Source organism: Macaca thibetana, chromosome 10 (assembly GCF_024542745.1).
Source record: "Macaca thibetana thibetana isolate TM-01 chromosome 10, ASM2454274v1, whole genome shotgun sequence".
Classification (NCBI taxonomy): domain Eukaryota; kingdom Metazoa; phylum Chordata; class Mammalia; order Primates; family Cercopithecidae; genus Macaca; species Macaca thibetana.
The window spans coordinates 61,346,277-61,361,236 of NC_065587.1; the positions used below are offsets into that span (position 1 = coordinate 61,346,277).

Here is a 14,960-nt window from a genome sequence, read left to right on the forward strand (position 1 = left end):
AAAGGAAAGGCTATTATTGAGTTCTGAGAGTTCTTTATGTAATCTGAATACAAATATTTCATCAAATATATGCTTTGTAAACATTTCCTCCCAGCCTGTGATCTGTCATCTCATTCTTTTAACAGTGTTTACTAAAGAACAGCAGTTTTAAATTTTGAAGTCCAACATATCAGTTTGTTCTTCCACAGCGTAACATCTAAGAAATCTATCCCAAGGTCACAAAGATTTTCTCCTGTTTTCTTCTGGAAGTTGTATAGTTTAGTTTATACATATATATTTATGTAATAGAGACAAAGTCTCACTATGTTGCCCAGACTGATCTCATCTTGCCTCAGCCTCCCAAAGTGCTGGGATTATAGGCATGAACCACCGTGCCCAGCCAGTCTGAGTTAATTTTTGTTCATAGTGCAAGGTATGAATCAAAATTTTTTGTTTTTTGTATATGAATATCCAATTGTTTTATAGTACCTCTGGTTGAAAAGACTATCCTTTCTCCTTTGAATTACCTTTGCACCAAAAATCAGATGACCACTTATGTATGGATATACTATTTTCTTCCACCAATCCATTTGTCCCCCCCTATGCCAATACCAGGCTGTTTTGATTTACTGTAGCCTTACACGAAATCATGAAATCAGGAAGTGTTAGCCCTTTATGAATTGTTAGGCAGGTCCAGAGCAGTGCTCCGTCTAGGACTAATTATTCCTTACTACTGAGTGTACTAAAGGTCACAGGAAACAGTACCTTGCTCTCAAAGACAGCAGTGCGGTCCTGTGTGTCTCACAAATGGCTGTTTTTTATTTTCTGTACCAGTAAGTGCTTCTCGCAAAATTATGATGTCCATTCTGGAGGATCTTTGAGGTAAACTCTAAGTGGTGGTAAGAACACCTTAGGTTTTATCACTTATTTTGTTTCTTATGGCTTAGGTAAGTCACAGCCTCTGACACCTATTCCCACAACTAAAAAACGAGGATTTGAACCGTATCATCCCAGACAGTAACACCTGTTCATCAACTTTTTGTTCACAAAATATTTTCTATATTTCCTCAATTATATATTATATGTAAGATAATCCTGCTCATCTTACTGATAAGAAAACACTTAGACGTTAGAGAAAATGCAAAGAAAGTGAAACTCTCATACATTGGGAATGTAAAATGATTCAGTCACTATGAAAAACAGTTTGGCAGTTCCTCAAAAAGTTAAACATAGGGTTACCATATGACCCAGTAATTCTGCTCCTAGGTGTACATTCAAAAGAATTGAAAACTGGTATTCAAACAAATACATGTACATACATGTTCACAGCAGCACTACCTGACAACAGCCTAAAGATTAAAACAACCCAAATGTCCGTCAACTGATAAACGGAAAAACTGGGGTATATACACACAATGAAATATTATCCAATCATAAAAGGGAATACAGTTGTGACACATTCTACAACATAAATGAAACTTGAAAACATTACGCTTAGTGAAAGAAACCAGACACAAAAGGTCACACATTGTATGATTCCATTTATATGAAATGTCCAGAATAGGTGGATCCATTGAGACGAAATGCAGACTGGCGGTTGTCAGAGGAGTGGGGTGGGTAGACTGAAGCAAAACTGCTTCATGGGTATGGGGCTTCCTTTAGGGATGATAAAAACATCTTAGACCTATAAGTAGAAGTTGCTTAACACTGTGAATGTGTCAAGTCACTGAATTGTTTGTTTTTAAATGGCTAATTTTATATTATACAAATTTCATCTCAAAAGAAAGAATACACTTAAGAGAAGCACAAATGACCACTAAGTTCTAAGTTTCCACAAAACTGAAATAATGGCTGTGAAAGAAATCTGAAAAGTGTAGCTAAGGCTGGGTGCAGTGGCTCACACCTGTAATCCTATTACTTTGGGAGGCCAAGGCGGGTGGATCACTTGAGGTCAGAAGTTCGAGATCAGTCTGACCAACATGGTGAAACTCCATCTCTACTAAAAGTACAAAAATTAGCTAGCTGTGATGGCGTATGCCTGTAATCCCAGCTAGTCAGGAGGCTGAGGCAGGGGAATTGCTTGGAAGCAGAGGCTGCAGTGAGCCGAGTTTGTACCATTGCACTACAGCCTGGGCGACAGAGTAAGACTCTGTCTCAAAAAAAAAAAAAAAAAAAAAAAAAAAAGTGTAGCCAATTTTCACTTATCTCTGATAATGGAGGATGGCAGAGCCACAGGTAATCCCAAATGGTATACATTAGGATAACCATTTTTTACAAAATCAATATGTATTTTATTATCATATGCAAATAAATAAATGACAAGTATTGAAATGTTTCCTACAATTTAACAGTAAAAATCTCTTCATACTCTTTGAATCTATTTTAAAAAGTAAAGTTCAGTTCATAGAATATCACTTGGAGGCTTAACTTTGCACACTTTGGATATAAACTATGTTTGAGTATGATCAACATTAAAATACCCACACAAGGGGTCAAGAGATACAGAAAAAAGAACCACGGCCCAAGGCTGTTGGGTTAAAATAAAAGAACTGTCTTCCTCACCTTTGCAAGGCCAGAGAGGAGCTCTAAAGCTGCCAGTGATATGCTCATGTCTTGGCGCCACTGGGAGTTGAGTCTTTGGGTGACGAGATGAATGCTGCGAATCAGGAGCCCAGCAGCTGAATCTGTATTAAGAGCTAGGATATAACCCCAATGCCACATCCCACAGGGAGGGAAAACAACTAAGCATTAGTAACGAGAAGCACAGCATCCACTAGGCACAGACCACAGCAGCCACAGTGAGAACGACGGGCACCCACACAGTGCTACGTTCCCCACCCCACTGGATTGAGTGCCAAGCCCAACTACACAGTGCACAGGCATATGTGCTAGACCAGAGCAGCTTCTAGCTCCTGGTTCATGCACTTTCACACAACTGTGGGATTTGGCAGTTTCAGTGTCATTTTTATAACAACGTAAATCTTAAAGTTTCTAAATTATCAACTCATAGAGAGGTACATTTTCAAAAAGAGTGATGAAAAGGCTATCAATCATTTCCTTCAAACTTTATAGAGGAAAGAATTCTAATTTTACAGCCTCCTCAGATGCTGGGAAGTACTCTAAAGCAAGCATCTGTTGAAATTACTTACAGGGTTTAAGCCATCAAAACTCACATGCAATGCCTTTTCAAACACACTTTAACATTTAATTCTCCAGGATTACTTTAATACTTCTAAAAAAATTAAATAACCAAGCCACACGTATTTTTATTTGGGCTCCAATCTATATTTAAAAGCAATCACTAGTTAGCTAGTAGGAAATTAGGAAAAATTAAATAAGGACAAATTAAACTGAATTTATAAAGGAAGCTTTAGGGACATTATACCTGTCGATCCTATCAGAAAGAGGGCAGTGACAACAGAAAAAGGAATGATCATTAAAGAGAGACACTCATGCGACACTAACACAAATCAGGATTTCTTAGTAAAAAATAGTTTACGACATTACAAGCAGAGCTCACTAACACCAGTTCAAAATGCTAAAACAAACAATAATCACTTAAAACATTTATATTAGAACACATGCAGTAATGAAAAATTTCTTTTTTTCTTTGTTTTTGTTTTGTTTTGTTTTGAGATGGAGTCTTGCTCTGTTGCCCAGGCTGGAATACAGTGGCGCAATCTCGGCTCACGGCAACCTCTGCCTCCCGGGTTCAAGCGAGCCTCCTGCCCTGACCTCCCGAGTAACTGGGATTACAGTTGCCTGCCACCATCCCCAGCTAATTTTTGTATTTTTAGTAGAGATAGGGTTTCACAGGCTGGTCTCGAATCCCTGACCTCAGGTGATCCGCCCACCTTGGCCTCCCAAAGTGCTGGGATCACAGGCGTGAGCCACTGCGCCCAGCTAGTATTGAAAAATTTATTTAGCTTAAACATGTTTTAGAAAGCATGAAAAATAATTTTCAACCTATAGAACGCCTAAATCTACATACACAGTGAATAAGATAATTTAAATAACTTCTTCACAAATATAATATTTAAATGTGTCAAATATCCACATAATGGCTTTATATATCTGACATGCTCAAGGATACTTGTTGCAAACTTAAACCATAGAAACATGCCTCATGAATTCATCAACTCACGAACATGGCTCATGACATGCCTCATGAACCTCATGAACATGGCTCATGAACTCTCCAGATGATTAAAAAATTAAACTCACATCTAAGAATCTAGATATCACTCCAATCTAGTTGGATAAGTGCTCACAGATTCAATACACCGTTAGTACTTGTACAGAAAAACATAAAGGTACCCACAAACTCACAGAACCCATAAAACAACTGCCCAAGGTAGGGGACAACCTTGTATAGGATGCTTGGCTGGCAAATGTTTTAGTTGGCAGAACAAAAAATAAAAATGTTTCAGGGCTAATGAATCTAGTGAGCTATAGTAGGGGGTACACAGGTTTTAACATGAAGACATGCTTTCCTCTGGGCTGCTATCTAATACATCCCCCATCACCCTCCTTGCCACACTGCAATAACTGCCTTATTGGACATCTCTGCCACTACACTGTGAGCTCTGAGGCAGAGCCCACATCTTATTTGGTTCTCTACCACCACACATAGTAGAGAATTCAGAAATGTTTCCTGATCACCCATTACCATCAATTATAAAATCTAATATACTACCCCAAATCTAATATACTACCCAAAAGCTATACAGCTAAATTAAAAAGATTTGTTTTCTTTTTCTTAGCTTAAGACTGACATCCTCTCTACTACACTAAGGTACATAAAAAACATGAACATTAAAATTTTTAATGTTTTTGTTTTATAAATGTAAGCATTAAAGTCATTCTATTAAACTTTGAATTTCAAAAGAAACACGACTAACCATAATCTCTTAAGAGAGCTTGAGCAGGTCTCTCACTATCGGGAGTCGTGGGCTCCGTGCTTCCACCACTTGTTGAACTAATACCACTATTGGTGCGACTATGACTCTTCAGGTTATTTTCTCCACCACCCTAGTCAAATGAAAAAGAATCAAGTGTTTGAGGGTTACATCACAGTTTACGAGTATAAATAAAGGTCAATCATTAAAAACCATGTTGATAAAGCAGAATGTGCCAACTGAATAGTACAAACTGATAGTAATAGATAGAAATTGACAAGGGATTAAAACCACTGTGGTATTTTTTTACATAGATACATCTACTGGAGGGTATGAAGGGTTTGACTACTACAGGTGCCCATACTGGGGTCTTCTTTGCCACTATTTACAAAGGGCTGGCCCAGCTTTTTCATCTTTACTAGACTTCACTAGATTCCAGGTCCTTAAAAAAAATACCCTAGTGCCTCCCAAGCAAAACTTCAGAACAGAAATATAAGCTTAAAAAGCATGAATAAACAAACAGCAACTTTCAAATATAGTTATATCAGAAAACACAAACAATAAAATACCAGGGTTAGTATTAACTCCCATATGTATAGGGGCTAATAAACCTATCTGTTAGACTTCCCTCGTTTTTCCCCCATATGAACACAGTTCATTATACTCAGATCAGTAAATTATTATTAACCATCTACTGAGACACGAATGTAATTTCCTCAATAATATTTTGATCACCCATCCTACATCTACTCAACTTACTACATATACCTAACTTACCCCAGTATACCCTATTAACCCCCCCATTCTCTTGCCTCTACTCCAAGTATAGGGATGATATATCTTGAAGACAAAGCAGAGAGCACTGGAAGTCTCTGAGAAGCATTTTTGATTTAGAAGCACTGGTGCTTTCAGGGACCTGTAAACTTAGGTCTAGAGGGGTTACAAAGAATTGATGGGAAAGAAAAAGTTAAAGTAGTTGCTTGCTGGCTAGGACTTTTCCTAGGTTATTCCACCAAGTTTGCCACCAGAGCAAAACAAGTAAGAGTTTAAGTAGATACTGCTCAGAAATAAAGACTGGATTTAGCTGTAGTTTCTCTCATACAGAATCTCTTGGGAACCTGATGTACAGCTGATGAGGCACTGAAAAGTAAACCTCAAAATATATGTTATTTTTAAAAAGAATCCTTCTGAGCCAATGAGCAGGATTTACAAACTAAGGGCCTTTAAAATTCACAAAGATGGACATTTTGGAATATAATTTACATAAAATCCAAAAGTGATATTCTCTGACAGATTACATGTATGCTTCTTACCATCTCCATCTGGCAACCAATGGCTTCCAAAAGTGCTGAATCTTGAACAATATTTAACATTGCCCCTGCAACAACAACAAAACAGTATTTTATATAAAATACACAAGAACACTAAAACGGCTAAAACATTTTAAATGATTAATAGTAGACATAAGAATATAATTTTGGTTGAGCATTCCTGAAATACCCATGAAAGTACAGTTGGCTCTTAAACAACATGAGCTTGAACTGTACATATGCAGGTGTTTTTTTGTTTTTGTTTTTTTTTTTAATAGAGACATGGTTTCACTGTGTTAGCCAGGATGGTCTTGATCTCCTGACCTCGTGATTCGCCCACCTTGGCCTCCCAAAGTGCTGGGATTACAGGCGTGAGTCACTGCGCCTGGCCCATATGCAGATTTCTTCAATAAACATGTTAGAAAGCTTTCTGGAGATCTGTGACAATTTGAAAAAACTCCCAAACTGTATAGCCTAGAAATATTAAAAAAAAAAAAAAAAAAAAAATGGCCAGGCACAGTGGCTCATGCCTATAATCCCAGCACTCTGGGAGGCCAAGGTGGGGCTGGAGGTCAAGAGTTGGAGACTAGCCTGGTCAACATGGTGGAACCCCATCTCTACTAAAAATTACAAAAATTAGCCAGGCGTGGTGGTGTGCACCTGTACTCTCAGCTACACAGGAGGCTGAGGCAGAAGAATTGCTTGAACCTGGGAGGCGGAGGCTGCAGTGAGCCGAGACTGCATCACTGCACTCCAGCTTGGACAACAGAGTCAGACTTCATCCCAAAAAGAAAAAAAAAAAAAAGGAGAGAGAAAGAAAAGAAATATTTAAAAAATTAGAAAAAGTTAAAATTGGCTGGACATACTAGCTCACACCTGTAATCCTAGCACTTTGGGAGGCCGAGTCAGGAGGATCGCCTGAAGTCCTAGGAGTTTGAAACCAGAGTGGGCAACAAAGCAAGACCCTGTCTCTAAAAATAAATAAAAAATAAAAAGCTAAAATTTATCAAAAAACTTACGTACACAAACACTTACAGACCATACATGATGCCATTTGCAGTCCAGAGAAATGTAAACTAAGTTGCAGTATTAAATAACTGCATAAAATTAACTGTAGTACATACTGTACTACTGCAATCATTTTGTAGCCTCCTCCTGTTGTTACTGGGGTGAGCTCAAGTGTTAATGAGTATCCTGCTTAAAATATAATGCGATGTTAACCATCTCCATGTGAGTAGTTCATCTCTTTCATAGACTGAATACTGCAGTATCCATGGTTCTCACATATTTTCATCATGTTTACTGCAACACCATGAACCTTGACTAACACCATGGGACCCATAGGAAGTGCCACTAGTGATGTTGGAAGTGCTCCCAAGAAGCAGAGAAAAGTCATGACATTACAAGAAAAAGCTGAGTTGCTTGATATGTACTGTATATTGGGGTCTACAGCTGCAACTGTCCAACAGTTGAGACGATTTATCTTATAAACAATTTATGGTATCAATAAATACAGTACTAAAAATATATTTTCTCTTCCTTATGATTTTCTTTTTTTTGAGATGGAGTCTCACTCTGTCACCCAGGCTGGAGTCCAGTGGCATGATCTCAGCGTACTGCAACCTCCACCTCCCAGGTTCAAGCAAATCTCTGCCTCAGCCTCTGAGTAGCTGGGATTACATACAGGCGCCTGACACCATGCCTGGCCCTTTTTTTTTTTTTTTTTTGGTATTTTTAGTAGAGATGGGGTTTCACCATCTTAGCCAGGCTGGTCTTGAACTCCTGACCTCATGATCCACCCACCTCCCACCGGCCTCCCACAGTGCTGGGATTATAGGCATGAGCCACCACGCCCAGCCTTTTTTTTTTTTTTGGAGACGAAGTTTTGTTCTTATTGCCCAGGCTGGAGTGCAATGGCATGATCTCAGCTCACTGTAACCTCCGCCTCCCGGGTTCAAGCATTTTCCTACCTCAGTCTCCCAAGTAGCTGAGATTACAGGCATGTGCTACCACACCCTGTTAATTTTTGTATTTTTAGTAGAGACGGGGTTTTACCATGTTGGCCAGGGTGGTCTCGTGAGCCACCCGCCTCGGCTTCCCAAAGTGCTGGGATTACACCATGTATTTCTTAATAAAATATTCTTTTCTCCAGCATACTTTATTGTAAAAATTCAGTATATATTAATAACATTCATAAAATACAAAATATATGTTAATCAACTGTTATTAGTAAGGTTTCTGGTCAATAGTAGGCTATTTTTAGGGAATCAAAAAGTTATATGTGGATCTCAACAGCTCAGGGAGTTGGCAAAAAACTCCCATTTGTGAGTCTAGAAAATTGTGTCCACAATTAATGGCTTTTGAGACTTATGAAACCCTAAAAAACTTTTTGCCCAGATACAGACAATTCTAGTCACCTATTAATTAGGTGTCTCTGGATAAATATGGTTCTTGGCCACTGTGACCCATCTCTTCAGGATCTCTCTCTCTGTTTTAGAGGCCTTTTAGAAACCATTTCATGGATTGTGTTCCTGTTGGAAGGACATACACCCCACCTCCTCAGGGGCATGAGGGCTTAAACAGAATGTCTGATCCCACTTTTGAACAGATAAAAATCTAAGATGCTAGGAAGAAGCCTAATTCTTGTCTTGCTAATGAAGGGAAGAAAGCAAGCCTCTAACCACTGCCAAGGTCAAAGCATTCTCAGAGATCAATTGCTCCATAAGTAGGGCGTTCTAACTGCCACCCAGGTTTGTGGGCTGGGATGGTATTTGCATTCACATGGTTCAGTGGGTACTCCTGTTATGTGGTTGAGGAAAGCCCTACTTTCCTAAGAGCTTCCACTGTCAAGGGTGGTGATCTCAATACCCAGGGTTGCACTTCAGTGGCACTGAGACACAGAAGCAACAATTGAAAACCCTTTGCTTGCAAATGTAATACATTGCTGTTTACCCAATTTGAACATCATATTAGAGGAAGAAAAGAAGAATTCCTCTGTTCATCAGGGTCTCTCTGAAGATTTTCAGGGAGATAAGACTGTCTGTCCCTTAGTGCTAACAATAGATCTGTCAATCAACAAATACCTTATGATATATTTTGAAAAACATGTAAAAAGGGGGGAGTTCAAGCATTTAAACAAACAAAATAATTTCAGGTTCTGTGCTGTGAAAAAAATTATGAAATAAGATCATCTTTAGCAAAGTCTGTTAGGGAAGCTCTCTCTAAAAAGATGATGAAGAAAAGCTAAACAAAAATCTAGGGAAAGAACATCCCAGCAGGAGGGATACAAAGTAAGGTTCTGAAGAAATCATGAGCTACTATGTTCTAGAGAAAAAGGACTAGGAGGAAAGTACAGACTGACGAGACCTGTAAGTAACGGGCAGGAGGAAGAGGAAGAGGCAGGAAGAAGAGGGGCAGGAGGAAGAGGAAGAGGCAGGAAGAAGAGGAAGAGGCAGGAGGAAGAGAAAGAGGCAGGAGAAAGGAGGAAAGAAGAGAGGGATGGGAAGGAGAGGCAAAGAGTGGAGAAAGGAGAGAAGGGAGAAGAGAAAGAAAAGCAAAAGCACAAATAAAATGGCCAACCAAGACAACTGTAACACTTTACTTCCCTCATCTCACCGCTTTAAATTTTCTTACATTAAAAAACTAACTGTGCCTCTGATTCAGAATAAGTAGAGCTACATTAGGTTTAGGCTCCGGTCACTGACTGCCGACTCTTCATCAGGCCAGCAGTCAACAGTACTGGGTTTCACTTACAACATAATGTGTGAATACAAACCTAGTATCATTTGGGTATTGTTGGGGTCCGTTTCTGTTTGCAAGGCACCTATTAATATATTCACAAGTCTCAACTTCAGGGACAGAAAAGTTATTGGTTTATCATAAGTCGAGCTGTCATCATTACTAAACTTTCCTTCCAGGACCACCTATGGAAAAAGCAAATAATATTTAACATCAGCTGTTGCAGCTCATGATGCCCATGTGGGAATGGCCAGAGTGGAGGAACAGATCAGTCTAATGAGAAAGGCTTTCAGTCTAACATTAGCCACTGTGCTAACTCTGTCACTAACACTCAATATGTTAATAGATGTCCTCAGCCTGTAACTGCTTGAAAACTGGTAGAAAAACTGACAGAGAAAAAAAAAAAAAACAAATCACAAGTCAACTTTGTTAATTCACTTGAAATAACTTGAATGAAATAACTTGAGTTGAAAAATAAAACATCCCCTGTTCCATTTTTAACATTCGATTTGACTTAAATTAGTACACAAAACAGAATATAGAATATAAAAAAACTTTAACAAAACATTACCTCAGATTTGACTGTGCCAAAATGATGAGGGAGGGGCAACAAAGAAAGTAGGATATTAATGGAGGATCTTCGCAATTCTGTTGGATTTACATAGCTTTTGAATTTTGAGAGCTCTCTGCCAAAAAATAAAAAGATATTAGTATTTTTGAACTAAAGTACATTAGCTACTGCCAAATACATATAATGCCAATTTTTCCAAATCCTAGCATTGTGTATATGTGTATTGTGTATTTCTAAGTTAAACTGTTACTGAATTAAACTAGAAGTTGATCGATTTCTTTTTTTTTTTTTTTTTTTGAGACGGAGTCTAGCTTTGTTGCCCAGGCTGGAGTGCAGTGGCCGGATCTCAGCTCACTGCAAGCCCCGCCTCCCGGGTTCACGCCATTCTCCTGCCTCAGCCTCCCGAGTAGCTGGGAGTACAGGCGCCCGCCACCTCGCCCGGCTAATTTTTTTTGTATTTTAGTAGAGACGGGGTTTCACCGTGTTAGCCAGGATGGTCTCGATCTCCTGAACTCGTGATCCGCCCGTCTCGGCCTCCCAAAGTGCTGGGATTACAGGCTTGAGCCACCGCGCCCGGCCGATCGATTTCTTTATCTAAAATGTAAGGCCTACTCTACAAAGGTAAGACCTCTGTGTTGGAGTTGTTCTCACCCTTCTAGACCAGGCCAAAAACAATTCAACAAGCCCACAGACAAATCAGAACTGAAGGAGTTCAGGGATGAGGTGCGTTTGGACACACTACACTCATTAAGTGTGGCCTGGGTTCTCTTGGACTATGAAGACGACTAGACAGGATACATTAGGAAACTGGGGAGGAAGCACCAACAGACCAGGCCAAATCAGACAGTTGATATAACAGCAGAGAATGATAGCTTACCTGTCAGGCAAAATGGTTTCAAGAGCTGAAATAAAGTAAGGAACCACAACATCAATCCCTTTCAAGTCACAGCAGAACAAAGGAGGAGAGTTTAGAATAACGCTGGCCAAGACAGGATGGCACACATAATCATTTATCTGCAAACCTTGAATTAAAAGCATGTAAAATCTAGGAAAGCAAGAAAAAAATTTTAAACAAACTGCTAATCAAAAGTTTTCATAATTATTATTTGCTACATAGTTATCTGAAAGTCTATTTCCACTCTTCACTATTTTTACCCTTTAAAGAAAGGGCATTATTGGAATTACTGGAATTTACTAGAATTTTACCCTTTAAAAGGTATTACTGGAATTACTGGAATTTTACCCTTTAAAGGGTATTACTGGAATTAAAACAATTCTGAATTATATACACTAAGACCCAAATCATCTTTCTTAATGAAGAAAAAAAACCATTCATGTCTATTGCACCTTCTCAAAGTTTAAGTCTTGCAACTCAAAGTTCTAGGGGCCTGCAAATAAGGCAACCAGAACAAAACAAAACAATAGGCTGCAGTACTTTTCAATAAACTGGGGGAATTGCTGAGTTAAATTCCATAAAAGAAAAATGTTGCAACATTTAGTAATTCCTAGGGAAAAAAAGTATGTTTTTATTTTTGTCCCTTCCCCATTATTTTTGGGGGGACAACGAAAGAAAGAAACCTGCATTTGATCTTCTGTATTCATCATGAAGGTCACCTGAATAAGATTCCTTTTAGGAATATGCCTGAATATACCTTAGTTTTTAACTCTACCCCCAAACTCTAATCAACTTACTAAGCATTCAATCTCCCATTACTCAAGAGCAACTACACTGTTATACTCTTCTACTGTGAGGCGAGTTTCTCTTCTCTGCAAAACTCTTCAGAAACAACTTCATCACTTACTGGTTATTGCTTAACCCATTTCAATCTCTCTCCCTAGAACTCAACTAAAACCATACTAGCAAATAACCAATGGGCTCTCGATTGCCAAATCCAAGAGACATGATTAATTCTTAACTCACTCTGCCTTTTGAAAGCATTCAACCCTTTGACTACTCCCTTGTCTCCTTGTGCTTCCCTGATTTCTATGACCATTTTCTTTCACAGGTCCTCTTACTCTACCTGCCTCTTAATGATGGTGTTCCTCAGTCTGACAACCTCAGTTCTGGAAGCTCTCTCTTTTACTAACCTGATTTTAAACACTTCTTAAGTCACTAAATATAATCAAATCATTCTAACCCACACCTCTCAACTGAACTCCAGATCTGTTAGCCAAAAGCTTACTGGATATCTGGATGTCTACTGATTACTATGGTACTTCTGTGCACAATATCTGGCACAAAGTAGGACTTAATAAATATTTGTTGACAAATATCCCATAGGCACTTCAAATTCAATCGATTCAAAACTAAACCGATCACTTGCCCTCTCATGAATCTATTGTTTTAGTTTGTCCTACTACCATCCATTCAGTATTATGGCTCAGTCAGAAAGTTCATTGTGATAGCGTTCTCCCCTACTACTAGAGTACCATTTAGGATATCTCCCCCAGCCCAGAGTTCCTGAGAAACGTGCCCCCACAACAAGGGGGTGAGCTCCAACACCCTTATGTGACCTACTTACACAACTGTAGCTGACTAGACCAGAGACAGGCAGATTAATCAGATCCTCCTTCCCAGGAGTCTATAATTAAAATTCAGAGATACTAATTGGCCCTGATGGTCACCTAGACCAAGGTCATGAAAGCTGGGTACTTTTTATTTATTTATTTATTTTTGAGACAGAGTCTCACTCTGTCGCCCAGGATGGAGCGCAGTGGCACAATCTTGGCTCACTGCAATCTCTGCCTCCTGGGTTCAAGCGATTCTTCTGCCTCAGTTTCCTGAGTAGCTGGGACTACAGGGGAGTGCCACCATGCCTGGCTAATGAAAACTGGGAACTCAGAAGCACACTACAATATGAGAAAATGATCTGCAGAGATGAGAAGAATGAAGCAGTTCTGGGAGACCAGGAAGACAGAGAGAGAGGAATAAAGTTGTTTTGGTCCTTGAGTATCTGCTCTTCATGAGGTCATACTGCATTTTCTGACCTTAGAATTTAATAAATATAACTAGCTTCTCACAACTTACTCTCCTTTTACTTAAGTCAGATTGAGAAGGTTTCTGTTGCTTAAAGCCAAGTGCCTATAGTTAAGATAACCCTGCCTAGTTGCCTGTATATACCATTCTTTTTCATATTCATAAAATTCTGTACTTAGTTCCCTCTGATAGGGTCAGTTTAATTCTATCTTCTGAGAACCTAACAAGTATGCAGATATCTAAATACTCTGTTGATATTAACCTCATTTCTGCACCTGTGTGAATGATCAGTAAAGGAAGGCAAAACAGCGTCAAGATGAACGGGAGGCCATTATGAGTTAGTTTAGGAGAAAAGTGACAAAGTCTAAAGTATAATGGTGGATAGAGTGAAAAGAGCAATCAGAAAGAGGGTTAAGGAGCAGAAAGGCAGGAGTTGGCTGATCAACTAAAGATACAGAAGAAGAGGATTCTAAAATGATTCTTCGTTTCTGCCCTAAGCAACTGAATGGATGGCAGAGGCATTAACAAAGATGGCTAAAGCCATAGATTTGGAGAAGATGACCCTAACCAACTTCCTAACACAGTCTAAACACTAACCATCCTTTAAAAGTCCAGCATAATCATTCAATCCTTCATAACTCTTTCCTGAATCCCCTGGAGTAAATAAATGTGCACTGCTTCTTCCCCTGAATGCCCATACCACATTATCTGTACCTCTCCCATCAACATCCTATTCCTGTTGATCACTGTCACGTGTACACATGGCTTTGTTTGTAGCTCTGCCCAGAAAATAAGCTCCTTGGAAGCAGGATTTACAGCTGACTTATTTCTGGACTGCCTACATGCGAATACTGCGCTAAAAATTTGTTAACAAATTATTGTGGTCCTTCGAAATCTCTCCATATTAAAAAGATTGAAATAAGATGACATAAATAGCACTTCTAAAACAAAAAGGGTCTTAAGGGTCTTTACCAAATCAGACGAGACAGGTAAAATGAAAGATTTCAGGCAAATGTCGATCACTTACAGACATCTGTAGGTATTTCTGACCAACATTCACTCATCGGTTCAGTCGGCCAAGCAACGCTACAATGGCTTCACTATCAAAACTATATAAATGAAAAAACAAACAAAAATTCCAAGACCTGGATAAATAAGCTGGCAGAATCTCTTCTCCAGTCTTCTTGCTACAAAAAATCCTACACAGTGTCCCACAAGCCTCAGCTCTTCCTGCTTCATAGTTATCAGGAAATTCACTTGCATCAAACATAGGATTGGAAACCATGGTGTCTGTGGACATTTGTGACCCTTTCCGTCGAAACTCCATGCTAGCTTGTGTTGTAATGGCTGGGGAGAGAAAAGGAGGGTTTTATTATATTTGCAATATGCCAAGTAGGCTCATGGGACCCTGGACACAAAGATCAAATGTTGGTGTCATTAAATAGCTACTTGAATCCAATAAGTGCTTTTGTTTAGCAACTATGTCT

At 39.1% G+C, this 14,960-nt stretch overlaps 1 protein-coding gene across 6 annotated transcripts in view; it reads right to left on the reverse strand.

Annotated features, from left to right (window-relative positions):
* Nucleotides 1-14,960, reverse strand: part of RALGAPB (Ral GTPase activating protein non-catalytic subunit beta) — a 109,965-nt gene that overhangs the window by 41,174 nt on the left and 53,831 nt on the right. For 4 of the 6 annotated variants that reach the window (XM_050807010.1, XM_050807008.1, XM_050807007.1 and 1 more), the window contains 7 exons: nucleotides 14,619-14,820; nucleotides 11,374-11,541; nucleotides 10,497-10,611; nucleotides 9,963-10,110; nucleotides 6,191-6,255; nucleotides 4,881-5,010; nucleotides 2,542-2,675 (listed from right to left, as the gene is read on the reverse strand). In XM_050807010.1, coding sequence (XP_050662967.1) covers nucleotides 2,542-2,675; nucleotides 4,881-5,010; nucleotides 6,191-6,255; nucleotides 9,963-10,110; nucleotides 10,497-10,611; nucleotides 11,374-11,541; nucleotides 14,619-14,820 — 962 coding nt within the window. The remainder of the gene's footprint in view (nucleotides 1-2,541; nucleotides 2,676-4,880; nucleotides 5,011-6,190; nucleotides 6,256-9,962; nucleotides 10,111-10,496; nucleotides 10,612-11,373; nucleotides 11,542-14,618; nucleotides 14,821-14,960) is intronic. The other 2 variants (XM_050807009.1, XM_050807006.1) reach the window with 1 other exon arrangement.